The following is a 27833-nucleotide window of genomic DNA, read 5'->3' on the forward strand; positions in this document are numbered from 1 at the left end:
AGAGAAAGCTTTGGGGGAAGGAAATAGATTGATTTTTTTTTTTTCTTCTTGAACTTTTGAAATTATTCTTCCCACTCCATTTGTAATTGAGCCCAGGGTGCTATTCTTTCCTTTTTAATGCTTTATTTTTGAGAGCACAGGTGGGGGAAGGGCGGGGGTGGGGTGGGACAGAGGATCCAAAGCAGGCTCTATGCTGACAGCAGCAAGCCCAATGTGGGGCTCGAACTTAGGACCGGTAAGATCATGACCTGGGCCGAAGGTTGGACACTCAACCAACTGAGCCACTGAGGTGCCTCTTATTTTGTATTAGTTTTTATTTTAGAGAGCTCACAAGTGGGGGAGAGGGGCAGAAGAAGAAGAAGGAGAAGGAGGAGGAGAAGGAGAAGAAGAAGAAGAAAGAAGAAGAGAGAATCTCAAGCAGGCTCCATGCTCAGTGCAGAGTCCATCTTTGGGATCATAACCTGAGCCGATATCAAGAGTTGGATGCCAACTGACTGAGCCACCCCGGCACCCAAGCAAATACTTTAGATCATTAAACTAAATTAAGAAGTTGTGCTGATCAGGGGCGCCTGGGTGGCTCAGTCGGTTGAGCATCTGACTTCAGCTCAGGTTATGAGCTCCCGGTTTGTGAGTTCAATACCGGCGTCAGGATCCGTGCTGTCAGCTCGCAGCCTGGAGCCTGCTTCTGATTCTATGTCTCCCTCCCTCTCTGCCCATCACACTTGTGCTCTTTTTCTCTCAAAAATAAACTTAAAAAAAAGTCCTGGCCAGATATCAACTCCTAAAAAGAATCGAGGCAATTTTTGTAGCATATTCTTTTACAGTTGTCGTACATTTGCCATGAATGAAATTGCCTTCCAGCGTTTGCTCCTTAACGGTAATGAGTGCCTACTGTGAGCAAGGCGCCGTGCTGAGCACTGTGGTCAGGAGGGAAGTTTAATCTCCTTAGTCCCACACTTAAAGCCTTTGGTGATAGGGTTTCCACCTGCCATTCCTACCCTGAGTCCTGAACCCTACTTGACATGCCCTTGGTCCCTCACACCCCTCAGCCAGGTCTTCAGAGCAGGCCAGAGTCATCTCCCTGCACTTTCTATACCCTTCTCCTCACCCCTGCAGGTGTCACTGTCCCACCCTACATAGCCTGGTCACCTGCTCCTGTATCCCCCAACGGTAGCCACAGCTGGACGTGAGCTCCCATCATCAACCACTACCAGCCCCCCTGCTGTGCCCGTACTAATCTCCACTTGTATTTACGTGATTTACGTACACTCGATGACATCTCTTGACTGGAGGATGGTCCAGTTCATCCTGTGTGTCAGTGACTTGCCCCCATTAGATATGTAAGTACTCATTGAAGGAAGGAGTCTTCTCTGCACCCACACTCACACTCCGGCCCCTCTCATGCTTGTGGTTGAAAAGCATCCTCTTACACGGTGTTCTGGGGACACACGGGAAAAGAGGGACACTTGGAGTGGCTTTCAGCAGGGGCCGTCTGCTTCTTTCTTTCTTGGCTCTGCGGTGCAAATCCTCCCCGTCGCCGGGAGGGCTTTATCCGGAGCACTCTGGACCCCTGAGCCGGCTGGAGGGCTGGGATCACCTCGTGCTCCACCTGCGGCAGGTTTTGTGAGGCCGGTGGGTTATTTAATCTTCCTGTGGCGTCATTTCCCCATCTGTTGAGGAGGGATAATGTGTTTGAGGATGACCTACCTCCCCGGCAGTCTTAGCGACTTAATGCCGTGCGGTTCACTTTAACCCGGGTCAGCTGGGCACAAGGGGGCGGGCGAGCAGGCGCCCAGTCAGCCCCGCAGCCACAGAATGGGTGCCCCGTGAGACCTGGGGCCTCGTGTTCTAGGTTGCCCCGGGCCCAGTGGCAGGCGGGCTCCCATCAAGGGCTTGTGGGGTCTCCTCTCTCGGCTGGTTCAAGTGGCTGAGGTGGGGAGGATGAGATGGCATCTGGATGACTTCTGGGCTTGTGGTGCTGAAAGGGGAGAGGCCAGACTCCCGCGGAGGGCATGGTTGCAACTGCCCCGGAGCGGCAGGAAAGTGGGCGCCAGGCCCCGGGGGGACCCTGCGACTGGGCCCACATGGCCCGGCGATCAGCTTTCCTTGGACTCATCGATGAGCTAGGGGAAGGTCATTTGATCCTCACATTCTTATGGCCACGATCTTGGGAAGGTGGCCCTTTCTCTTTAAGAAGAACTGTGCTGGGCGCCTGGGTGGCTCAGTCGGTTAAGTGTCTGACTTTGGCTCAGGTCATGATCTCACAGCTCGTGATTTCGAGCCCTGCATCAGGCTCTCTGCTGTCAGCACAGAATCCACTTTGGATCCTCTGTCCCCCTCTGTCTCTCTGTCCCTCCCCCACTTGTGCTCTCTCTCTCTCAAAAATAAACATTAAAAAAAAAAAAAAAGCTGTGAGCTGCGAGGTCCAGAAGCAGTGTCCCGCGACGGAGGGGAGGCCCCAGTGTGGGGAAGAGGGGCTGATTACTCCTTGGATGACATCCCTCAGCCCTGCTTCACTGGTGAGTTTTTTCATTCTGTAACACGTCCTGCTTTTTCTAGACGGTTTGCAGAAAGAGAGCTGGTTGTTTTAATTGTAGTATTTTTGCTCTATCTTTTAAAATCTATTTCCGTGGTATATTGTTAAGCACTTATTATTTGTGAAACCTGTTTAGTCTTCATAATTTCAGTCTTCATAATTGCAACTATTATGGGCTCTTCTCCAATTTAACTGTTAATTATTCCTCATGTTTTCAATTTGCAGCATCTTTAAGCATTTTATATAGAGATGGGATAATTAGATTTGGAACTAAATTGCTAACAGGTTTTTAAAATTGTGAGATTATGGGATGTAAGACCTGACCCTGGAGATTTATCAGGTTGAGTTCTAATTGTGGTTCTAATGTGTGCAGTGATGTCCTGAGAGGGTATCGAAGGGTCTTTGGTTACCTAGCTAACCAGTGACAGAGTCAGGACTTGAACCCAGGTCTCCTGACTCCCTTGTCCATAGCTCTTCAGTCTACCCTACAGAATTTGGTTTCTGAATTGCAAGTGAGAAGGAAAAACCACAAGATGATGGTGTTTCTCTGTGTGCCTTAATCTGATCAAAGATGAATTTTCTAGCCTTAAAAACACTTGTATCACATACAGGGGGCTGATGCTTGCACCTTGAACCCCTTGATTCATTGGTTCATCTACATGGAGGATCCTTAAGCATGGTCCCTATCAGCGTATCCTGGAGCTTGTCAGAAATGCAAAATCTGAGCCCCACCCCAACCTACAGGCACAGAAACTCTGGGCGTGGGGCCCACCTGGGTTTTCACAAGCTCTGCGGTCCTCAGTAGAGTGGGAACCACTGCCCGGCAGGACTTCAGTCTCCCCCTCCCTGTGTTTGACAGCCAGTAGAGGACACACTTGATGCTTCTGTGGATTTTGAGCTGTCTTCACTGAAGGAGCTTCTCTGTTGCTGCTGCCTGTTGTTGTTGTTGTTGTTGTTTTAATGTTTATTTATTTTGAGGGGGGTGAGGGGTAGACAGAGGGACAGAGAGAGAATTCCAAGCAGGCTCCACACCGTCAGCACGAAGCCCAATGCGGGACTCAAACTCACAAACTGAGACGATGACCTGAGCCGAAACTAAGAGCTGGGCGTGTAACCAACTGAGTCAGGTGCCCCTGCTGCTGCCAGTTTTTGATGATAATCTTTCTCCTCCACTCTGCTTCCTCCCCTCTGCACAGGCACGTACACCCTCAGGCACGCTCACACACACACACACACACACACACACATCCAGCAGGACCGAAAGATCAATGGGTAAATAATGATAGTAAATTGGGGATTTCGATAGAAACAGACAATATGTAGACAAAATGTTCCAACCACTGGGATAGAGTTCTCACGTTTCCAGACTTGCTACCTCTCTAAGTGCAGTGATAAATTCAGTTGCTGCCAGCCATATTGTACTGTTTTCTGCCGCTTGTTACTTGATTCATTCAAAATTTTAGTACCTTCTATTTGCATGACATATGTTAAATGTGAGGGGAAAATGTATTTGGGTTTATAGTTTATCAGGAAGTAGAGAATATGTGCAGAAATAACAATACAAGCCAGCCAGTGATAAATACATGAGAATCATCTCTAGTAAAAGGTTATGGAAGCCTGAAGATGGTGGGCAGCATGTATTAGGGAGGAGGACATCACAGAAGACTTCATGGAGGAGGTAGCATTTGAGTGAGTCTTACAAGGAGGCAGGGTTTTGACGTGGGGGATAGAGGGGAGTAAAGAACATTCTAGGCAGAAGTGGGGAAAAGATAAAGGCGTGGCAGGGACTCTCAGTGCATTTTGTTTGGGCCAGGGGTTATTTGAAGGTGATTAGAAGGAAATGAGGCTACACAAGTAGGTCAGGGCCAAAAGGAGAAGGATCTTCAAACACCCGCTAGGAGTTTGTTCTTTATCCTGAAGGCAATGGGGAGCCACTGAAGGGTTTTGAATGAGGGCAAGGCTTGAGCAGGGCTGTGCTTTTAGTAAAATTAATCTGCCATCAGAGTAGGAAGCAGATTGAAGGGGAGGTGGGGAGGCTTTGTTTTTATTTTGTAACTATTTTGCAGTGGTATGTTGATACATTGACCAATCATCTTAATGTTCAATTAGGAAGAAATTGCTTTTCTTATGGTGGTCATTGGGTTTTGAAATAAGCTTCCAGGGCATAGATTATTGTCCAGGGGAACACAGTTCTAATTTTATAACGAGGAATCTGCAAGAAAACGGAAATTGCTTAACAGAAGGGCTTTATAGGAAACTTCCAGAACTCCTCCCTTCTTTGTTTTTCTTTTCTAACAGTGTCTTTTAAACAAAATGGATCTGTGTTCATTTGACTCAGGAATGACCTGGTAATGTCAGGTCACATAAAATCTGAATATCAAGCACCTGAAATGTGGATCTTCCATGCTGCTTTTTTCTCCTCCAAGCTGTTTTCCCTCTCAGTCACCGACTTACTTTGTTAGAACTACCTGAATCTAAGTCAAGGATCTGCCTTCTTCCAGTGGTGGCTCTCGTGGGAATAGTTGTAGCAAATTGGAATGTCATGAACTTGTAGATGTGCTGTGACATCTAGTATTTGTAGCAGGAGATTGGTGGGAGTCAAGGCGAAAGCAGGGAGAGCAGGTGCTGTGTGGCCACATAAGATCACGCACAGAAGAGCCTGAACGTGGGGGCGCCTGGGTGGCTCAGTCGGTTAAGGGTCCGACTTTGGCTCAGGTCATGATTTCATAGTTCGTGGGTTCTAGCCCTGCGTCGGGTTCTGTGCTGACAGCTCAGAGCCCGGAGCCTGCTTCAGATCCTGTGTCTCTCTCTGTCCCTCCCCCACTTGTGCTCTCTCTCAAAAATAAACACATACACACAAAGAGAGCCTGAGCATGTGTGATGGCAGTGGAGACGGAAGAGGAAACACGGGAGATGTTTGGGGGTCACAGTAGCAGGGGCTGAGAGTGGTTGGGTTCGGAGGGAGGGTACAGAGACTCTCCAATGCCCGGGTTCTGGGCTTGGGAAGATGGGGGATGGGGGCAGTGGGGCGTTCATGGTGCTCCTGATGTCCCTGCCACGGACGCCGCAAGGTGAGCTGCTTCGTGTCTGTCCCAGGAGAGCCGACAAGACCTCTGAGCCCTCTGGCAGCTGCAGACACGGAGTCCGAGGTCAGACCTTTGAGCCCTTCCAGGTGTGCAGGGGGGAGTGAGGGTGGTGGGGGGACAAGGGGCAGGGCTGCTGGTGGCCGGGGGCTCACCACCGTGCCATCCCCCTGGGAGCCCGTGCTCCATCCCTCAGAGCTTGGATTCTCTTCTCAGAGCCTGTCTCTCTGATCCTAACACAGGTGTCGTTGTGCACAGACAGAAATAATGGGGACTTAAAAAGAAATGAATTCAGTTTACTCCCTAAACCCGGTATCCGGCGGATCAGACCTGTTGTTTTGAGTCTCCTGCCTGTCTGTGCCCAGCGGCCCTTTACACTTGTGCCCAGAGCGGAGAGATGGCTTTATCGCCTATGGTTTACGCCTTACATTAAACCAACTGCTTTTCCTGGAATGTTCGATGGTTTCTTAGCATATTCCGAGGGTTCCAGAAAGAGGATGAGCTGTAACTTACCATTCTCTGGGCCTGTTGTTTGTTCCCCCACCTCAGAGATGGTGCCCCACCGAGTGTCTGCGGCCTCTGCTTCTCCTCCTCTCCTCTCCTCAGGCAAAGCTCCGGCCAGGGTGGTTTCTGTGTCCTTTCAGAGCGGGGTGGCCCCAGCCGGCCCTTCTCTGTGAGGTCAGGGACAGGAGGCAGAATACTTCCTGAGGGCGGAATGTCTGGTTTCTGGGCCCTGCGGTTTGCAGTGACCTACGTCTGAGCCGAGGTGGCAGTCGTTGACCGTTGTCGACACCACTGCCCGCAGCTGCCATCCCCCAACAGCTGACCTGGTTCCCTGCATGTCGTGCTGTGAGCTGGGCTATTCTACAGGAGGGAGGAGAGGTTTCCGGGCACAATGCCTAACTGGGGCTTAATTAAGCCAGCCAGGAGGTCCGTCGGTTTGAACCCTCACACGGGGGCCCGACTGGCTGGCAGGAGCCGTTTTGTAGACTCTCTGGAGCATTTCAGATGTCCCTTTCCTGTGGGCCCCACACTCTGCCTTGGACTGGCCGGCAGTCATTTATCCACGCGCCTTGCCGTCTCTCTCACACTGTGAACTGTCCCAGGGCGGGGACTGTGTCTGATTAACCTCAGTCTCCTCTACCGCGGCCAGCACAAGGCCCAGCTGACAGAGGTGCTTGATTTGAATGAAGGGCACTGATTTGGGACCAAATCTCCTGACTTGAGACGGTTGCAGACCCTTCAGACTGGAGTCTGAAGATCTGGGGACAAGACTTGAAAAATGCAGAGACCGGGGCCAGCTGTCCATGGCCAGTGCCGAGTCTGTGGGAGGACGAGGACTTTCAGGGAAGACTCAAGACCTCTGTGGCCAGGAAAGAGCCTGACGTCCCAGGTCACTGAGGCCGGAGCCCTGTGAAGTGTGTTGTGCCCGGCTCTGGAAGCCGTTCCGTTTCTGCACTGCAGTGGCGGTGGCCGCTGTTTTCCAGCGTGACGGATTGGGGGTCCCACCTTCCTTCCCCAGCACAGACCATGGAGTCCAATCCAGCTGCTTCCTTTGAGCAGCTGCGGGAGTCCTTGGACTGAATTTCCCCAGCACTGCTCTTGCTGTGGGTTTTGTTGGTGGTGCCTGTGGTCTCAGACATGCCCGGAAGCTACTGAAAATTAGTTGGCGTGTTAACGACATTTGATGCACCAGTTGATAGTAAAGTAAAAACTAAGTCTCGGCTTTGAGTTTATGTTCTGCAGTTTTGTTGAATTATGTCCAGATGGTTGTCGAGAGAATTTTTCTTAACAGATGAGGGCATTTGCAAAAACCAACAAGTCTATGGGGAGACAAAGAACTTCACGCTAAGGACTGTGGGACCTGATGGCATCTGAGCTGGAAAGGCCCTCAGTGGCTTCGAGGCCAGCCCTGGATCCTTCTGTGGCTGTGCAGGAGCAGGGGGTATGTATTATCATGAAAGTGCCAGCCGCCAAGTCTGTGATCCCTTTCAGGGTGGATCCTTTGGCTGTCTTTGTCATGGGTTGGCCACATATTCTTTTGGTAAAATGTAGACACATAAATTTTACCTTTTAAAAGCCATTTAAGGGGCACCTGAGTGGCTCAGTCGATTAAGCATCTGACTCTTGGTTTCGGCTCAGGTCATGATCTCACCGTTCATGAATCTGAGCCTCGCGTTGGGCCCTGCGCTGTCAGCCTCCCTCCCTCTCTCTCAGCCTCTCCCTGCTTGCACCCTCTCTCAAAATAAATAAAGAAAAACCCCAAAAAACTAAAAAACAAAAACCATTTAAAAATGCACAAGTCAGTGGCATTAAGTACATTCACAATGTTGTGCAACCCTGTCCTCCATCCAGTTCCTGAACTTTTTCATCACCCCTAGAGGAAACCCTGTGCATTAAGAAGAAATACCCTACTCCATCCTCCCCTGAGTCAGTGGCAACCACTAATCTGTCTTCTGTTTCTATGGACTTACCTTGATATTAATGTAAATGAAATTGCACATGTTTTCCTCTGTGTTTGGCTTCTTTCACTTGGCACAAGTTTCTGAGGTTTATCCATGCATGTGACAGTACACCTGACCGTGTGTAACTTTTGACACCCCTAAAACTTAACTACTAATAGTCTACTGTTGACTGGAAGCCTTACTTCGAACATAAACAGGCAATGAGCGTATTTTATATATGTATTATATAGAGTATTCTCACAATAAAGTAAGCTAGAGAAAAAATGTTTTTAAGAAAATTATATGAAAGTACATTTACAACAATGCACTATATTTGTTGGAAATAAGCATGCGTGAGTGGAGCTGTGCAGCTCAAATCCATGTTGTTCGTGGCTCAACTGTCCACACATAGGAACCTAATTTGCATCTAGAACCCTAGCAGCAAGGGAGTCTGGAAATCGGTGTCTGCTCTCCAGCCTCTAGTTCCTGGAAAGCACCCCAGGAGACGGGAGTGGAGGCTGGCCGTTGCCCAACCTTACCTGCCATTGGGGTGGTGGAGTCGGCATCTGGAGGGGCGATATGTGGAACAGGAATGAGACTCAGAGAGACTTAGGTCCGTGCCTAGTGCTCAAAGTTAGATCTGGGGAGCCAGGACAAGTGACGGAGGGGAGATGAAATCCAGTTCTCCCTGGAAATGCGACAGGAGGAAGTTCACACGGCAGCTGGGTCATCCATGAGGGAAGACACGGTGGAAAGGAGTCTCGGGTGATTCATTTGGGACAGGCCATCCTTGTATTTCTTCGTGTTCTGGGATGCGGTTTTCAGGCTGCTACTGAGGTGAGGCCATGCCTGCAGTGCATGTTTCCAGGTGGCTGTGGTTTGTCTCGTTTGTTTCCAGTCCTCGGTAGTGGGCGTCAGTACATCCTTGTCTCCCTCCAGCAGAGCGGTGAGCAGGAAATCTAAACACCTCGTTTTTCTTTAAGCTGTTGTGAAAATCAAGCGTGTGACTCTGCACCAGGAAAAAGAAGATCCTTACGGATCTTTGGGAAGCGAACTAGTGGCTCATAGCGTAGCCTATGTTTTCTTGAATACATTTAGGTTCTGATGGGTTGGACACTGTGAGACTTAATTTCCAGGAATGGTCGGCTCCTAGCATGTGAGCAGGATTCTGAACCACCTCTGTGCGAGTAAGAGAGCAGCCCGTCTTCAGTCACTCACACGGAGGCATGATACTGACAAGGAGAAGTCTGGGATGACAAATAAATACTTGGCTGACCACAGGTGTACCTCTCTAAATGTAGGGGGTGCGTTCTCAGGGGCGGGCTCAAAAGCACATTTCTGTACATCAAAGGGTCTGTGGATCAAAAGGCTCAAAAGGGGGGCCCTTGTTCCACCTGAACAAGTCTTGTGAGAGAGAACCTAGCCCAGTACCTGACGTATAGCAATCAGTGTCTGTTAAATGAGTCATAATACGTGAACTGCGCCTTCTCTTCATGGCAGGGATTTTAGGCAGTAACACTGTGAAATAATAGAATCGTACTAGGTTTTTTCCTTCTAGCTCTAAAAACCCATTTATTTACTAATACATTCACAGAGGATGCCTTAATCCCACAAAGTTTTTTTTGCCAAAATGTCTCCTGATGTCTTTTTTTTTTTCTAAATGTCTATTTTGAGAGAGAGAAAGACAGAGTGCAAGCCAGGGAGGGGCAGGGAGGGGGTGGGGGATCAGAGAGGGACTGAGGATCTGAAGCGGGCTCTGTGCTGACAGCAGAGAGCCCGATGTGGGGCTCGAATTCATGAACCATGAGATCATGACCTGAGCCCAAGCCCTTAACTGACTGAGCCACCCAGGTGCCCCAGATGTCCTTTTTGAAGAAAGGAAGACCGTGGGCTGGATGCTTGTACCGTTAGGGGGATTTTCAGTTTGTGGAATAATCTCAACTTTTGGGTGTTGGCTAGCGAAGTGAAGTCTCTTCCCGGGAGGGGAGTCTCTGCCTGTGGCACGGACCCACTGGACACTGGAACAGTGATGAGGTCAAAGAAGTTATGTGTAACACACTTATAGGGGACCCCAACCTGGAAAAAGCTAATCAGATAAAATTCTTTAAAGTGTCCTCTTTAAAAAACTTCTGTTTTTTAAACTCCTTGTTAGAAAACAGTTGTGAGAATAGTGCAAAGAACTGTATATCCTTTATCCGGATTCTCGTGCCGTTGATGTGTTGTATTTATTATTTGTTTATACGTTTATAGATTTCTTTTTGTGCCTTTTGAGAAAATTTGAGAAAAGCATCCCACCCTTTTACCTGTAAGAACTGTAGTGTGTATGTCTTTTTTTAAAAGTTTGTTTATATATATGATATATATATATCTCATATATATAACATATAAAATGTTATAACATACATATAAATATATATAAACATATTTATAACATAAATATGTTTATAACAAAATATATGTAACATATAAAAATACATATTACTGTTTAATGTTTATTAATTTAATTTATGTTTAATACCTAATTTATTTTACTTAATTTAATGTTTATTTTTGAGAGACAGAGACAGAGAGTGAGCGGGGGAGGGGCAGAGAGACAGGGAGATACAGAATCTGAAGCAGGCTCCAGGCTCAGAGCTATCAGCACAGAGCCCGATGCAGGGCTCAAACCTACAAACCATGTGATCGTGACCTGAGCCAAAGCCAGACACTCAGCTGACTGAGCCACATAGGCACCCCATTTATTTAAAATTTTTAATGTTTACTTTTGAGAGAGAGAGAGCAAGTGAGCGAGCATGTGCAGGGGAGGGGCAGAGAGACAGAGAGGGAAGGAGATGCAGAATCTGAAACAGGCTCCAGGCTCTGAGCTGTCAGCACAGAGCCTGATGTGGGGCTTGAACTCGGAAACAGCAAGATCATGACCTGAGCTGAAGTCAGACGCTCAACCTACTGAGCCACCCAGGTGCCCCAAGTTTATTTGCTTATTTTGAGAGCAAGCGAGCACACAACCATGAGCAGGGAAGGGGCAGAGTGAGAGAGGGAGAGAGAATCTCAAGCAGACTCTCTGCTGTCAGCACAGAGCCTGATGTGGGGCTCAGTCTCCCAAACCGTGAAATCATGACCTGAGCCAGAAATCAAGGGCGGGACACTGAACCGACTGAACCACCCAGGCGCCCCCTGCACTGTGCATGTCTTAGGAACAAGGCCTTTCTCTTATAGCTACAGCACATTCATCAGTCGTGGGGAGACAGAAACAATACTAGCAACTAGTCCTCAGTTCATATTCAAATTTTGCCCACCACACTTCTTTGGTTTTGTTTAATCTATCTGAATCAAGAGTAAGGTCATTTATTGTGTGGGGTGTCCCTCAAGTTGGGTTTGTCTGGTGTTTCCTTGGGTTTAGATTCTGGATATACATTTTGGGCAGGAAAATCAGACATGGTGCTGTGTTCTAAGTGCATCACAGTAGAGGCACATGATGTTTGTCCTGTACTTGTGATGTTAACTTTCATTATTTGATTAGGTTGTGTTCTCTCCATCATGAAGGCACCATGAGTTTTAGCCCTAGTTGATTCTTGTTGAATAAGTTACCAAGATGGTTGCAGTATGGTGATTTTCTAACCCTATCATTCATTTCTTACACAGAGGAAGCCCTCTTTTCCCTCCTGCTAAAATGTTTTTGTTCACTTAGTTATCAGGATAGACACGCCGATTCTTATTCTATGAACGTTGTTACTATCCTTTATTTTGAGGCTCAGATTGTACCACATTTGGCCAATTCGGGTTTCTTCGAACTAGCTCCTGTATCCCCATCATTTTAAGGATGGTTCCTTCCTTTCTGGACCAAGATAGTCCAGCCATCTTGTACTTTCCCTGCTCTAGCCCTGGAATCAGCTTTTTACCCAAGGAGCCCAAACAGAGGGCATGAATAGTGGGCCAAAACCAAGAAGTGAGACACCATCCTGACAATTAGGATCTTTAGCTGCACTCAGGCAAGAACAATGTTTCAAGAAGATGTTGACAGTTGTGAGTTTCTCTGTACTAGCAGGGCCATAGCTAGGCTTGACTTCATTTAAAAAGAATGCTAATCACGGTGGAGGGGTTCTGGAGCCCCATGGTCATAAATGCACTGTACAAAGCTCAGGACAGGAAGGGAGAAAGAGCTAATGGGATGAGCATGTTCAAACAGGAAGAAACTGCTTAGTGTTGGAACAAGCCCATCAGGCCTCATGGGAGAGAAGACTTTGGAGAGGAGACTTTCTTTGTGCTGTCGGAAGGAAGGAGTGGCAAGGTGGGCCCAGGGCTGCTGGGGACCGTGTAGGGTTATTGCTGTTCTAAGACACAACTAGCTCTTGTCTGGTCTGGCCATACTATGTCTACCATTCCCTGTACTCAGGATCTCCTTTGGACACCAAGGCAGTGGCCTCAACAGGATTTGGAGACCTGGGTGAAGCTGTGTTGGTCTTTGTTGTGTTTGCACACTCCTATCAGAAGGCATCAATGTTTGGGCCTGGCTGGCCAGCAGGAAAGCCCAGGGAGGCCACAGTATAAGCTGTTGACCTGATGGGGGCAGCTGACCTGTTGCACTCCGTACCAGGGTTAAGCCTTCACCAGTGACAACTCAGTGAAGGGGGCCCTTAGCTACTGCAGGCTGAAAGCAAATGATCCAGGGAAACACAGTGACCTTAGAGAATCCTATCTTCAGATCTAATTGCTATGCACAGAGCTGGGACATACCTCCTGAGATGCAGGATAGGATTCTTACGTGCTGCCTTTGGGCTCTCCCAGACACACCCAGACTACTGGAGTGGGTCTCGAGAAATGACCAGGATGGGGAGAACAGTCTGCAAAGTGGCATGTATGAGAGGTGGCCAAGAGCAGGGCAGACCCCAGAGGCATAAGGATGTTGTCTGTAAATCTCTGGAGAGTTGTCAGGGAAGAGATGCCCTTTGGGGGCTCTAGAAGGTAGAGATGCTAGGAGTGGTGCTGGGTTTATTTCTTCATCCATCTGTCCATTTACCCATCCATCTACCCCTGCATCCAACACTGAGTGTTGGTCTACGTTGGGCATAGAGGATCAACTGGGCATGACTTCACAGAGCATGGGGTAGGGGATCAGACAAATCAACAGAGTTTTTCAATACAGAAGATTCAGTGCCACCATGAGAATAACCTGGGGTGGGGGTGGGGCATGGGCATGAGAGCAAGGGTTGGGGAAGGACTTAAGGGAGATTGAAGGGATCGGTGTTCTGTGAAGTGATCATGAAGTAGGATCCTGAAGTATGGGTAGGATTTAGCCAGGGAGATAAGATTTTGGCTCACTTAAGGACAAATAATCAGAATGGGTTCTGTTGGGCGGGTCTGGCCAGCTGTGTAGGACAGCAAGCCCTGCCCACTCAACCATGGTGTGCAGGCCCTGCAGGGCAGCGCCCTCCTCACTCTACTCCAGCCACAGGACGGCACGGATGGGTGTCTCACCTCCAAATGACTTGGCGGAGATGGGCACTGTGTGTGTGCGTGTCTCCACCATTCCTTTTTCTGCCAAAGCTTTATGCAACAGCCCTATCTACCCCTCTCCTGCCTACAAGTTCTTAACATTTGACAGTGAACTTTCACCTGCTGTACCTTTACAGGCATTACTATTCAGAGCCTCAATTCCTTCTGTGAAAAATAGGGCAATGACCTCACCGAGTATTCAGCATACTATGGATGGAACACAATTTTAGCGTATCAAAATACATGAGGTTCTGCTGGCCAGGATAAAGTGCAGTAACAATTCTCCCCAAATGTATCATTTCAACAAAGGCTTATTTGCTTGTGGTATCACGAATATTTTCATTTTAATAGTTTCGATGTGTATTAGAAAACCCTAACTTTGGATTTATAGTAGTGATGTAAATATGTCTTTTTAGTTCAGCAAAGTTAAATGTCCTGGATAGGGTCCTGGAATGGAAAAAGAATACTGGATAACAACTACAGACTTTAGTTACTAACAGTGAGGCAGTATTGGTTGATTGTGACAAATGTACCACCCTACTGTAAGACGTTAGTAAGGGGGAGACTCGGGGTGGGGGTGGGGGATATGGGAACACTGTACTATGTATGTGCTTATTGTGCTGTAAATCTAACACTCTTCTTTAAAATAAAGTATTAATTTAAGGAAAAATATTAAGTATTAACTTTCTCCTTAGGTGGCATGCAGATACGGCAAAAACGAAGATGCTGAAGCTGGGAAAATGTGGTTCCTGATCTCAAAACCGTTTGCAAACTGTCCAGTCCGCTACACCAGGTACTGTTATTGCTGATCTCCACAGCCCACGGGGTGGGGAGGGCCACAGTATAACCCCCGACACATGGGAACCCAGACCCTGGAGCTCGGAATCGGAACCTGCTGAATGGACAGGACATTCAGAGCATCTCTTTCAGCGGAAGAAGCAGCAGTGCCTCAGGAAGGTGAAGCAGGGAACTGCATCCAGCTGCCCAGGAACCCTAGCATGTACCCAGACCGAGGCAAGTCCCCCGAAAGGGCTTCTTTTAAAATATAAAACTTTATTTTGGTTGCAGAGATTTTCATAAGCATTTGGTTCACAGAAAAGTCATTACAAAATAATAAAGGCAGCATTTTGTACAGCGACTCACATTGGGGCCACCAGAGAAGTGCAAAGGACAGTGCTGGGGACAGGAGGGGCCCGTGTCTTGTGCCCAAAGTCCTCGGGGAGAAGCCAGCTACTACCATCTCCAGCTACCCCTCCACCCCACCCAGGTGAGCAGCACCGAGGGCCCGGTGGAACCAGCCTGGGAAGCGAGTGGCAAAGTGTACCACAGCACCCCCTAGAGGCTGGCGAAGGCCCCACATGAAAGGCCGAGTGGGAGGGGGTTGTCCAGGCTGAGCTGCTCAGTGCTGCATTCAGCCCCCGTCCTCAAGCAGGTGGGATCTGAGCCCACCTGGCTCTGGGGCCTTGACACGTTCACAGTACAGTTCAGTAAAGCCCTTTAGGAGGCCCTTCCTCCCCTCCCTCAGGCTACTGACCCCACGGCAACCCTGGGTTGGGAACTGGGAACAGACTGAGGCCAGGTCCTGCCCTCAGGGAGCTCACAGGCAGGGGCCTAGAAAACTCCAAAGCAAGGCAGAAAGTGCTCCATACCTGAGAGGGGGCAGAGAAAGGGCGGTGGAGCCTCAGAGCGGGAAGGGCGGAAGGTGTTGTCACTGCAGGGAGGGGAGCTCTGCGGAGAAGGCAGTGTCTCAGCTAAACCCCCGAAGACTAGGTGGGGTGTGGACAAGTGCAGATGGTGAGAAGGGCATGCCAAGAAGAGGACAGAGCATGAGCCAAGGCACAGAGTGGGGAAACCGTGGTAGGGTCAGTAAAGGCAGGCAGTCATCCATGAGAGAACATGGACACAGACAAGGGGCCCTGGGCACCTCCATCTCCACCAGTCCGGTGCCCAGGAGGGCGGCTGGTGTGGGTACACGCAGGGCCTCGAGCCAGTATCCTCCTGAGTTTGGGAGCTCCCTGAGGGCAGAGTGGGGCCTCGTGCATCCCTGCCCCACCCAGCCGGGCACCTGGGCCGCTGAAAGGAGGACTTCTCCACACGGCCTTCCTCTTTTCAGCAAGTCCCTTGTCATTGTAGGGCAGCCTTTCCAGAGGGCTCCCTGTCCCCCTCACAGTTCATGTTCAAGTTGAAGGGAACCAAGCTCAACTCCTCCAGCCTCTGCAGATAGCCAGGAGCGTGTGGCCATGTGCTTGTAGGGATCGAGAGAGGTCCAGGAAAGGGGAAAATTATGGGGCAGCTATCTCTTTTCACCTTACTAGAATCACCTCCTCCCTCAGGAGTAAATGCTCTTCCCTGACAAGAGTCTGGGTTTGGTGTGTGTAAAACAACACTTCCCTGTCATTCAGAGAGACCTGACCAAAGCTTTAGTATCGTTTTTCCCCAACTCTTCATAACTTCTATAAGAGCTTGAGTGACAGGAAACCCACCAATCTTTCTTTTCTTAGTCCCCAGGAAGCCCGGAAGCCTGTTTTCTCCAGGGTGCAGTGAGTAGGAGGACTGAGAGAGGCCCGGAGCCCCTCAGCTGCTGCTGCTGCTTTCATCCCGATGCTGCCTTGACCTCCTAGCTCGGCTGAACACCCATCAGAGCCCGAGCCTGAGCTTGGGTATGGGGTTGTTGCTCCTGGAGTCTTTGCACCGCCCTCAGCCGCCCCACGCCGCGGCTCCCCTTCCTTACAGAATGGTGCAGAAGACGCTACGATTGCTGTGGTAACCACCTTCCACGCGGGCAGTGATCCTGGTCGCCATGGCAGTCACCTTCTGTCCACTGTGGGCTGTAGAGGGGCCTCGGAGAGAACTTTCAAGGTGAGGCCGTGCTGGTGGGTTCACCAGGCGCCACGTATCAGACCTAGAGGTGCAAAACGACAGTCCGTGAACTGGGAGAGTCTGGAGCATTTGCTGAATGCCCCACACCATCTCACCTTAGGCTCGAGATCCAGGTGTTCAAAATCCGGGTGTCGGTTCTGCCTCCAAATCAGTGATAGCTCAAGGAGGTGGGATGTGTGGGAAGCAAGGGGGCAAAATCCTGCATTCTAGTTCCAGCTCTGCATGTAACCTTGGACAAGTAAGCCTCAACTTCCCCATCTCTATAAGTCTCTGGAGAAGGTCAGTGACTTTTTCTATTTCCCTCCTAGGTGTATGACCTGCGTGTATACAGAAGCTTTAGTCATAATCACCTAAAATTAGGAACTACATACCCTTCAGCTGACAAACGGATAAACAGCGTGGTCCATCCATACAACGGAACGCCACTTGGCAACAAAAAGAATGAACAACATGTGACACCACGGACAAATCTCAGGTGCATTAGGCTAAGTGAGAGCAGCCAGGCTCCAAAGACTACATACCGTGCGATTTCCTTAAATGACATTTTGGAAACTGCTATAGGGGACAGGAATGGGTAGGTTTCCAGTCCCTCAGGCTCTTACAGAGATTTTGAAGGGTCAGGGAAAGCTTTGGTCGGGGCTGTCATTTGAGTTACAAGGGACCACCTCTTACCCCAAATCCTAAGTTGCTTAAGCCAGTAACCATATATTCTTTGCATTTTTATGGTGATTCTGTAACAATGAGTAGGACTGTAAAGGTGTGGATGGTGAGGAGCTGGCCACTGTGTTCAAAGATTTGCCAGCATTTGAGTCTGGCAGCAGACAGCAAGCTTGGACAGGAAAATCAGGACTCAACAGTGCATGGTGGATGATGCAGGCTGCCAGGTCTGTGCTATCTGTATCCTGGGGTCTCCAAAGGGACAGGAGGAAGCAGACCCCAGGGAGTCCACGATATGATCTGCTGGGATATCTGCTTTTCTGTCCAGAAAAGATTAGAATTCCTACCTTTTTTTTTTTATAAGTTATGACTGTATAAAACATATATGAGGTTTCCTCAATATTTTTGCTGAGTGTGTGTAGAATTAAAAAAGGAATAGAGATCATTACTACAGGAAAAGGGGACCCATCAAAGGTTTCTGACCAGGGCTGTGACACGAGCAGAGCCGATTTAGACGGATGCATCTGGCAGCCAGGGCTGTCACCAGTGCGAGAGGAATGTGGCAGCGGTGGTGTAACAGTTATTACCTGTATAACCAGTGTAGCAAAGCACCAACCAAGCAGAACAGAGTCCATGCGTTCACCAGCAGAACAGCACCTTGGCAACAGGGGCCAGAGGTCAGGGTGAAGGGTGCTGAGATGTGAGCAGGGGTGATGGCAGTTGGGGAGAAAAGGTGCCAGATACAGGCACATTTCAGAAGCGGAATCAAGAGGACCTAGTAATGACTGACTGAACTCTGATGTTAGGGAGAAATCGGTCACAGAGGTTTTGCTGCCAGAATAGATCAGAGGGGGAGGTCACTGAAATGGGGAGCAGGGAGGGACAGGGAGGTTCAGGGAAGATAAGTGTGAAGCAGTTGTACACAGAGGCAGAGGTATCATAAATAAGTGACAGCAGTGGCAATGAACGTCTTTGTAATACCTCAGATCTTGTGCTAGGTCGCATGATTTGACTGTATCTTAAATTGGTGCTACAAAGCAGACGTTGTTAACTGGATTTTACTAAGACTCAAGGTGTTGAGTGCCTTGTGCAAGAAACTGGCAGAGCTGAGATTTAAAATCACACCCCCTTGACTCTTAAAGCCTGTTCTCTCCCAAGGAGGCAGACGCAGGTCCTCAGCACCGGCCTGACTAAAGTCCAAGCACGGGCCTTTATCTGACCAGAGCCAGAAGCTGGCAGGACTGCAGGGAGCAAGGACAGCCAGCATCACTGGGCCTGGCTTCTCTAGTCGCCTCCCTGTGGTTCTAGAAGATTGGTTTAGGCAGATCCCAGACACTTACTTTTTCTTGAACACCAAGAACTTGTTGTTTTGCATGATACATTCTCGGTTGTTTGAGATCTGCTGAAAGATCGTCTTGCTGGTCTTGCCCTGGAAGATGATGTTCTCCTGCACCAGGGCCTTGGCGCGGCCCCGCACTGCAATGCCGTAGGCCCGGAATGAATGGATCCGGTTCTTTATCACCTGGGAGAGACAGCCAGAGCTTGTCACACCCTGGGGACTCCCAGACTGGTTGGGGAGCCAGGTAAGTGAAATACCAGTTATAAACCTGAGGGGTAAGACACTGCTAAGGTAGGTCAGCATTGAGCCATGGGAGCTCAGGGAAGGGATATTGAGATCAGGTAGGAGAACCAGGGAAGGCTTCCCAAAGGAGGTGATGGGTAAGTGGTAGAAGTTTACCAGGTGCAGAGCAGGGAATGGCTGCTCCAGGAAGAAGGAACAACGTACAAAGGCCTGGCAGAGAGGAGAGACTGTACCAGTGGCAAGGACCACTGGCACCTCGACTGAGGCAGGAGCGTGTCCCTGCTCCCTTCCTCTGCTTCCACAGTGCCCAGATGCAGAGCCCAGGAAATTCTTTACTCCTTGCCGGAGTCACTACTCATGAAGCTGCAGAGCCAAAAAGAGGCCTCGGGATGGTAATTTCTCAAGTGTGGGGACTGGGTCAGTTTGGCACCCAGTGCAGTGCTTTGCATAAAAAGGGAGCTCAGAGCTCATCTCTGGGGGGGCACAAAGAGGCAGAGGAGCATATAGGAAGTGCTGTGTGAGGTGGGGGTGGGGGGAGGTGGGAAACAATAGCACCTCTGGTGTCCAGACAAGGGGTACCTCAGACAGGCTGGGGGGTCAGGGAAGGCTTCCTGAGAAAGTGACAGCCCAGGTGTGGGACTGAGGCAGACAAGGGGGAGGGTACCACAGGGACGCAGGGAATAGTGTGCATGCAGGCCCCCTCATGAAGCACCCAGCGCATACTAGGTCCTGTGGGAGATTGTTCTGTTAGGGGGAGGGGCTGAAATAGCCCTGAGCTGGACCTGGAGACCTCAAAGATACCCCTGGACACACCCCCATCCTAGTTCTCTGCTGGTTATCTCCTGTCCATCCTTCAGGGCTCAGTTCACATTGTCCCCCTTCCTGTGTGAAGCCCCACCTGTGTCTACCAGGCTGGGTTTGCACAGGAGGAATGATGTCCCTTGCAGTGCCAGGTGCCTCGGGCTTCTCAGTAGAGAGGGTGCAAGGGCTGTCCTAGGGCTGGGCCCTGTGCTGCACATGCAGCGCGCGCGCGCGCGCGCACACACGCACACACACACACACACACACACACACACACACACACACACACACACCTTCGTGTCGGACCTGGGCAACAGCTGCAGCCCACTGCCCCGGTTGCCAATGATGTCATTTTCGATGACCACGGTGCTGTCGCCCTTGGTGATGATGCCATGGCCTCTGTTGTCATAGATACCGTTGCCCCGGAGCTCCACCTTGCACTGGGCCTCGACCTTGACCCCACTCTGCCGGTTGCAGGAGATGCTGTTGCTGGCCACGCGGGTGAGCTGGCTGCTCTGGGCTACAGTGATGCCTCTGTCTCCGTTAGCATGGATCACGTTGGTGAGGACGTGCAGCGCCTCGCTGCTCTGGACGTACAGTCCTGAGGCTGCGGGTGGAGGGGTTAGGGAGCAGGGTCAGTCCTGACAACGGCAGTTAGGAAAAACCCTGGTGGAATTGTGCATCCCGGGAGAGAGGTGGGGCAGAAGAAGCAGCAACACTCGGAACCAGCCCTTGGGAGTCACATCTTTCAGGATGGATGACAAACCCAGCAGGAAGAAACCCTGGAGCATCAGGGAAATTCTGTTCCTTCTGAACTAAGTCCTCAGTAAACAGGAAAAGGTGATGAAGGCTGCTTTGGCTCAGCTGCCCATGCGGCTCTCCTGTGCTCGCCTGCTCCTACGATATTGTCATCTGTGATGGGGCGCTCACTCCCTGCTTAAGGCTGCCTGTTCCCCCTCCAGACAGGTCCACCTGCTGGACAGCTGTTCTGCATGTTTCTCTTCTTGTACTGAGATGGCATCTGCCTCCCTATTGTTTTGGGAAATTTTCTTTACAAGGGAAATTCTGTAATTTTATTAAGCTAAGTATCTAAAATGTTCGAAATTTGGGAAAGAAAATGATGTTTGGGGTTGTATATGCTTAGAGACACTACATGGTTATAGAAAAAAAAACCCCACAAAATCAGCAGGCTTAGAGCCGCGTGGCTTGGTTAAAAAGAGACAGCATGGCAGGGGGACCTGGAGGTGAAGAGGAGGAGGACTCCCCAGTGGTGATATCCACCCACAAGAGCAAGAGGCATCGGGAGGAGGTTGTGGGGAGGACGACACCAGGGGTCACATGGGAGTCTGCAAATTCCAACCTCTCATGCCACCTGCCTGTTGCTTCTGCCTGGTGGAGAAGAGCAAATATAAATCAAATATCCGTGAATTTATGTGGCTTTGCCTGTCCTACTGGACAGCATGGCCATGTGGAGAAAGTCCTGAACTAGGAGTGGACAGAACTCATCTTCTGCTGGCTCCCACTCTCCCTGCCCTCTGCCTTCCCCAGGACAAGAGCTTGCTAGTGTCCAAGAGCCTTCTTTTAACAAGACTTCCTTCATCAGCCCTCTACAGTGGCTCTAATCATCCTTCAGGTTTGGGAGCCCTGGAGTTAGATCAACTCTGTAAGTTGTTTTTTTTTTTTCTTTCCAAATTTAAGATAACCTGTGGCTTTAAAACCCACTCTTACTCTCTGTACAAGAAAGAAAAATTGCCAATTAAACCACAATATGCCATCAATTGGAAATGCACATTATTAGATGCTAAGATGTGGGGAACGTGTCTCAGATTGGAAATATATATGCCAGGTGTGGGATGTGGGATCTGCTGGGGCAGGGGTGCCGACAGACTGGGATTCAGCTCCGTGCCTCAAGTTCATAGCCTGTCAGAGTTGACAAAACAGCCACAGAAACATATCCAGTCCCAGGCCCCCAGGAAGTGCCAGTGGGGTGAGAGGGTAAGGGTGCATTCATAGTGGGCCTTGAACTTCAAGTTGTTTGGGATGTGTGGATGGGGGAAAGGAGATTTCAGGGAAGAGAAACAGCATGAGCAAGGTGAGATAGGGGGGCAGGAAAGATGGATTTAAGTTCAGGGAAGGTGATGGCCAGAGGTCCGGGGTACTGGGTAAGTGGCCAAAAGCAGTAGCCAACCAAGCGGGAAGGGTCCTTAAGACAGTGTGAGGACGGAAGGCTCTGGAGCAGGGGATACTCACCTCCATTGTGATTAATACTGTTGGACTCCACGAGAGCTATGGCGATGGGCCGGCGCAGTGGGTCATCGTCCTTCTCCAGCTCTGTCTCCCAAAGGATGGCGTCCCCATCCTCGCTGAAGTTCTCCTGGGCCCCGTGACCTCCAGGGAACTCACCAGAACCCTCCTTCTGACTAAACACTGCCACTCCATACAGGCCATTGTAGCTGACGTGGTTGCTGGTGACGTGGGGCAGGCTGGACGACATCATCCACACACCACAGCCCTTATTAGCTGGGATGGTGAAAGGGGCTGGTCATGGACACTGAGCAGCGGGTGAGGCAGCACCCAGCGTCTCCCCAAGAGGTGAAGCAAAGATGGCACTGGCCTGGGAGACAAGAGTCCCTGGCATGCTAATGGCCTTGGACAAATCACTTTATGGCTGGAGGCTTCACCTTCATACAAGAGGGTAACAACCAGGTCAGTCTCACAACCAGGATACTTCCATGGGGTGTAAAAGTGCTCTGAGAACTGTCAAGGCCACAGTTCCAGAGCACAGAAGCCCAGAGTGACACTGCCAGAGGGTCCTCAGAGTTCACCCAGCCCAACCCCTTCCTGCATAGAGATGGAGGTGGCCTCAGTTTGAATGCCAGCCCTATCACTTCCTAGCTGTGTGACCTTCAGCAGGTTATTGAACCTCTCTGTGTCTCAGTTTCCTTATCTTTAAAATGGGGTAAATAACAATAATTAGAGATATGGTCCAGAGAGTAAGGCTCTGCTCAAAGTCACAGCATGAGCGAGAACAGTTTCTTTTTTAGGACTATCCTATTTCTCCCATTCTATTTCTAGTTCTCTAGATCAAAAGAAAGGGGTAAGAGGAGTCAGATGCCCACATCAGTGCCTAAATGGCTCCGTCCTTACACAACTCCTGACTTTTGTGATTTTAGGTGGGGATGAAGCTCTCTGTTTCACCGATCCCGTGGGTTACAAGGTGATTTATGAGAGGCTCTTGTATTCTGAGAGGGACTGTGTGGCTGTGGCCTGAGATCAACCTGTTCTTCAGGACGTCTTTGAGGCCCAGGGAAGACTGTAACTTTCTCAGGACCCACAAGCTAAGGATGGAATCTGGGCTTCCTGCCTCCCTGGCTGGGCTAGACCCAAGATCCGTTCCCCCAGGAACATGCGCCTCACCATAGATGGTGTTTCCTTCTATTAGTCCTTTGCCTTCATCTCCCACGACCACACCATCTGAGTAGCCGAAGCAGATGAGGTTGCTCCTGAGGACGGGGACTCCTCCTCGACGGATGTCTACACCTCCCCACTGATTCTCACGGATGACATTTTCTATGGAGAGGCAGAAGAGAGGGTCAAGACCCAAGGACCACCCACACTGGCCATGAGGACTTGGACAGCTGAGAGAAAGGACCTTCTGGACCAGGACACCAGGCCTTGCCTTGTCAACAATCAGCATCCTGAATCTTGCTTGGTATTTGGCTTTTCAGGGACTTGAGTGCTGTCTTCTTTCCTCAAGGGCAAGGTTTGTATCTTTCTTGTGCTCTCTTATATTCCTAATACCCGCTGTACCCAGTGGCCTTAAGGAACAACAACTAAGAATAAACTGGCTTTAGAGTCTCTGGACCAAGGCCAGGCAGGGCTGCCTGTTCTGGGGCTGTTTCTAGGAGGGCTGAGGCAGAATGCAGCCATTCCCCCACCAGCCTGGGGAGGCACAAGCTGGTCCTTCTCAGGTTCAGCTCTGGACTGACCACAGCCTTCCTCTCCTCATCCACTACCTCTCTGGGAGTGGGCCGAAGAGTCACAAGTCAGGGGGTTGGTGCTGGGATACTGATATTCCCAATACTACGGCTGGGCAGACTCTCAGTCTCCTGAGACTGGAGTGCAATGGCCCAGGAGACCCTGTGTGACTGGCCCCTTCCCGCCTCTGTGACCCTGTCTGACTTGTGACTCCCTGCTCCTCCTTCACCACACCCAGTCACACCAGTAACCTCCCTGCTCCCCAGGCATGCCAACTGTGTTTCACAGGTGGCCCTGCTTAGAATTCCAGTTCTTTTCTCAGGCTTTGTCCTGTCACCCAGGTCTGGCCTTCTCAGAAATGCCTGCCCTGACCACACAATCCTAAATACCCACATAGTCCCTCTATCACTATATTTTAATTAATTTCAATAAATTATTTCAATTATTGCATATAAACATAACATTTTACATATTATATTTACATATAATATACATTTATGTAAATATATCAGTTAATAATATATAATTATCTCTAGAGCACTTATCACTCACAGATACGCCTCTTGTGTGTGTGTGTGTGTGTACATGTTTATTTTCCCCTAAAATGTCAGGAACCCAAGGGTTACTGTTCACAGAACTGTTCTGTTCACTGATGTATCCCCATCTCCTGCATACCTTGTGTGTTCAATAAACATCTGATGAATGAAGGCAGGATTCAGTCAGAGGGATTTACTGGATCAACCTCTTTTTATGTCCCAGGTATGGCTATGCTCCGTGCTGAGGCTACAGTGATGTACCACACCGACTTGATCCTTGTCTTAGCGAACTTACCGCCTTATATTAAAGGAGACTGACCTTACACAGATCCCTAAGAAATTAAATAAGACATCCCACAGAGCATGCCTGCTGGGTACAGCGAGTGTTTATGTGTACAGTGGGAGGTACGGGCAGGCTTCCCTGAGGAAGTGACATTTAGGCTGAGACCCAAAGGATCTGCTCGGCAGGTGTTGGCCAGGTGGAGGGGAAATGGGGATGGGTTTCCTGAGCAGGCATAAGCCCATACAAAAGCCAAGAGGAAGGATTCAGTCTGTGTGCCATAAATGTTTCTGACAGTGTTATGTGAGCCTTCCAGTGAGATTCTGTAAGCAGCGGGCCTGGCAAAGAGCAGACATTCCCTCCCTGTTAGCCCTCCTTGAGGCTGGCATGGCCAGTGTACAGAACAGCAACGAAGACAGAAGGTGGCCAGGCTGTCGAGGTAAAGAACTGGGCAGGGGCAAGGCTGGGGATGTTGGCTCAGCTGCTGGTTGCCTGGTTGGCCACGGCTCTAGGCATTTCCCACCCTTACCTGTGATGAGGCCTTTGCCATTTTCGTTCACTGCTATGCCAGCTGCACGGCCCTTAAAAATGTGGTTCCCGCTAAAATGCAAGGAAAAAGAGTAAGATGAGACCACTATCATATGTCAAAGCCAATGCCTGCTCAAGGCAGATGCCTGCTCAAAGCCAATGCCTGCTCAATGCCTTCTTTTGTGGCCTTCCCCAAACAACACAAGTCCACAGGGGCATAAAGCATTTCTGCAGTCGTAGAAGCCATTTACAAATCTTTAGTGAACTTGCAGACAACTTGATCCAGAACTAAATCAATAACTATGCCATACAATCACAATGCTACTCGAGTTTCTGTGGCCTCTCTTGACTGTCGCTCACATGCAAGCTGTTTGAAACGCATGCCATCGTGGTGCACAGGTGACAAGTCCACAACTGGTCATGTCAAGAATTCCTAGGAAGCTGTGTTAAGCTGCTTTGGGCATGATTTGTGCCCAAAGTTGAGTCAGAGTCTCTGCCTGTAATAAGCCTACAATCCCTGTTCATATCCAACAGCTACCCTTTATCTTATTTTCTGTTAATCACCTATCCCCTGAAAGACAACATAAAATAATGACATGCCTTAAAAAAAGAAAAGCAGATTTTTTAAAAGGGGGTTTTGAGAGTATCAGAGGATGTGTATGTGAGACCTCATGGGCTGGCTGAGCCACATGTGGACGATACAGGAAAACATGCTCCTGCTCAGAGAAACACGCAGCCCTCACTGCCATGGAAAGGGCTTGCGAATTAAACACCAGACGCCTGAGCATGTTAAGGACATGCATTGTCTCTGCACCTCAGTTTCCTGCCTGTTAAAACAAAGCCAGTCACACCTGGACATTAGCACAATTGGGTTATCCCTGGAGGACACACATTTGCTGTTTGTTATTTTTACTAACAGGAATGCTGTGACCTCCTTTCTTCTTAGAAGGGCACCTGCCTCCTCTCTTAGGAGACAACCCTCCTACTTCCTTCCATGTGGCTGAGGGATTTAGGTCCAGTATTCAACCGGCTCTTTAGAGCCTAACTCAGGGCCTGGCATCCAACAGAACATTACTGAGTAGGAGTTGGCTAAGTTTTCCCATCTCCTAGGGCAGGGTCCAAATGGTTTACATCTTTGGGGAAAAAACCCGGCAAAGTATGTTGATGCTGGGGAAGCCAAATGTCAACTGCACCTACCTATGCATTTGAGTGGAACAAGAGAAATCATTTGTTAAAGACATCCCCATTTTTGCCCTCAGATCTAAAGACTCTGTTTTGATCTGGTTACAATTCAGTCAGCAGATGGTTACTGTGGGTTTCTAGAATTCACGGTCGGACATAGTCCCTGGGCTAGGACATCCATATTTCTGAGAGCTGTGCCATAGCAGCAAATGCATGGCTGGTATAGTTTAATACAAATCTCACCTCCAGAAGAGACCCGTGGGCACTTGGAGAGTGTATGTACGCAGGGAGAGCAAAACAAAGATAAAAGAGGGATCAGAAAACATTTAGGAAAAGGGGACAGATCATTGTTCCAAGAACCAATGGTAGGATGTTTATGGCAGATGAGATAGTTTGAACCCTGTGCCTCCTTGAAGCCAAGGCAAAAAGAGAAACACAAAGGGTTAAAAAACTCTCACTGGCAAAAAGACTGCCATGGCCTTATCCAGGCTACTTCGGGGATTTCAAAATTCATTCTGTACCCTCCCCCAGAGACCTACCTTCCATCACAAAGAAACATAAAGGGAAAAAACACAACCTATTCTCTCAAAGAAGTTCTGGTTTTTTTGTTTTTAAAGATTTTAAGTAATCTCTACACCCAACACGGGGCTTCAACTCACAACCCTGAGATCAAGAGTCGCACATTCCACTGACTGAGCCAGCCAGGAGGAGCCCCTCAAAGAGATTCTGTTTTAAAAACCAAGACACTAATCTGACTGTAACAGTCCTTGCTCAGAACTCTTCAACAGTTCCCTAGCACCCACAGGGTAAAGTCCAAACTTCCCAGATTTGGTGTGTGACTGCTATGACAAATTACCATACACACAGTGCCTTAACACAACACAAATTTACTACCTTCTTGTTTAGGAGGTCTGAAGTCCAAAATGGGTCCTACAGGACTAAATCAAGGTGGCAGCAGATTTATGTTCCTTCTGGAAGGTCTATGGGGAATCTATTTCTTGTCCTTTCCAGCTTCTACAGGTCGCCCATACTTCTTGGCCTACAGTCTCATCACTCTGACCTCTGCTTACTACTGTCACATTTCCTCCTCCCGACTGATTCTCTTGCTTCCCTCTAAGGATCTTTATGATTTATAGAAGAGCCTACCTGGATAATCCGTGATGGTGTCCCCATTTTAAGGTTATTAATTTAATCACATCTTCAACATCTCTTTTGCCATGAAAGATAACATATTTGCACGTTCCAAGGATTAGAAAGTGGATTGATCTGGAGAGTCATTATTTTGCAGATCATACTCGGTATCAGAGGTTTTGTGTTCCAGCATCAACCTGCCTTCATAGGCTGCTCTTCTACTCAATCTTCTGGGCCTCTTGTGGCAGACACACCACATTTAATACCATTTTTCCAAGACACATCCTGGAATTTCACTGCCCCTGAGCCCAGAATGCCATCTCCCTGGCCACAAAATCCTACCTATCCTTTACACACAACTCGTGCCTTCTTCCCCTGACTCGCTCAGCTGAAACTATGGCTGGCTCCTCTGTCATTCTGTCACTTACACAAAGACCTATTAAAGCACTTGTTTTGATGAGTCTCCCTCATGGTTGTGTGTCCATCTCCAGCATGAGACCGTAAACACCATGGAGCAGAGACTGTTCTTACACACTTTTTATATCACTGTCCCCTTACATAGACAGTAAACACTTACATGTGTGTTAAATCTATAGCAAGCATATGTATAAACACATACTCTTAAGGTAATAATGCAAAAGATGGAGAAAGAACTCTGTGACCACTAACTGTTTTCAGTAAGATGTCTGTAACAGTCAAAAATAGATGCCTAACTAGGGCGC

The 27833-nt window shown here is 49.1% G+C and overlaps 1 protein-coding gene and 2 long non-coding RNA genes across 7 annotated transcripts in view; 2 read left to right on the forward strand and 1 right to left on the reverse strand.

The window, feature by feature from the left end:
- The first annotated feature begins 398 nt into the window (after positions 1–398).
- On the forward strand, positions 399–14575 carry LOC109493860. Of its 2 annotated transcripts, none has more exons than XR_002148329.2 (3): positions 399–2519; positions 14252–14349; positions 14487–14575. It is a non-coding gene; the product is annotated as an uncharacterized LOC109493860 (long non-coding RNA). The 2 variants fall into 2 exon arrangements; XR_002148330.3 differs by lacking the exon at positions 399–2519 and adding an exon at positions 5757–7564.
- A 14-nt stretch (positions 14576–14589) lies between these two features.
- Positions 14590–27833, reverse strand: part of FBXO10 (F-box protein 10) — a 55476-nt gene continuing 42232 nt past the window's right edge. For all 3 annotated transcript variants that reach the window (XM_006939295.5, XM_003995643.6, XM_045042833.1), the window contains 6 exons: positions 24800–24870; positions 22894–23046; positions 21727–21996; positions 19770–20083; positions 18434–18615; positions 14590–16458 (listed from right to left, as the gene is read on the reverse strand). In XM_006939295.5, coding sequence (XP_006939357.1) covers positions 16284–16458; positions 18434–18615; positions 19770–20083; positions 21727–21996; positions 22894–23046; positions 24800–24870 — 1165 coding nt within the window. In that variant the 3' untranslated portion in view covers positions 14590–16283. The remainder of the gene's footprint in view (positions 16459–18433; positions 18616–19769; positions 20084–21726; positions 21997–22893; positions 23047–24799; positions 24871–27833) is intronic.
- On the forward strand, positions 14693–25596 carry LOC109493859. 2 transcript variants are annotated; one of them, XR_006588634.1, is made up of 8 exons: positions 14693–14823; positions 16058–16415; positions 16745–18676; positions 19888–19977; positions 21025–21139; positions 21920–22182; positions 22650–23239; positions 24214–25596. It is a non-coding gene; the product is annotated as an uncharacterized LOC109493859 (long non-coding RNA). The 2 variants fall into 2 exon arrangements; XR_002148327.2 differs by having other exon boundaries at positions 22650–25596.

The sequence above is a fragment of the Felis catus genome, chromosome D4 (genome assembly GCF_018350175.1).
Source record: "Felis catus isolate Fca126 chromosome D4, F.catus_Fca126_mat1.0, whole genome shotgun sequence".
Classification (NCBI taxonomy): Eukaryota; Metazoa; Chordata; class Mammalia; order Carnivora; family Felidae; genus Felis; species Felis catus.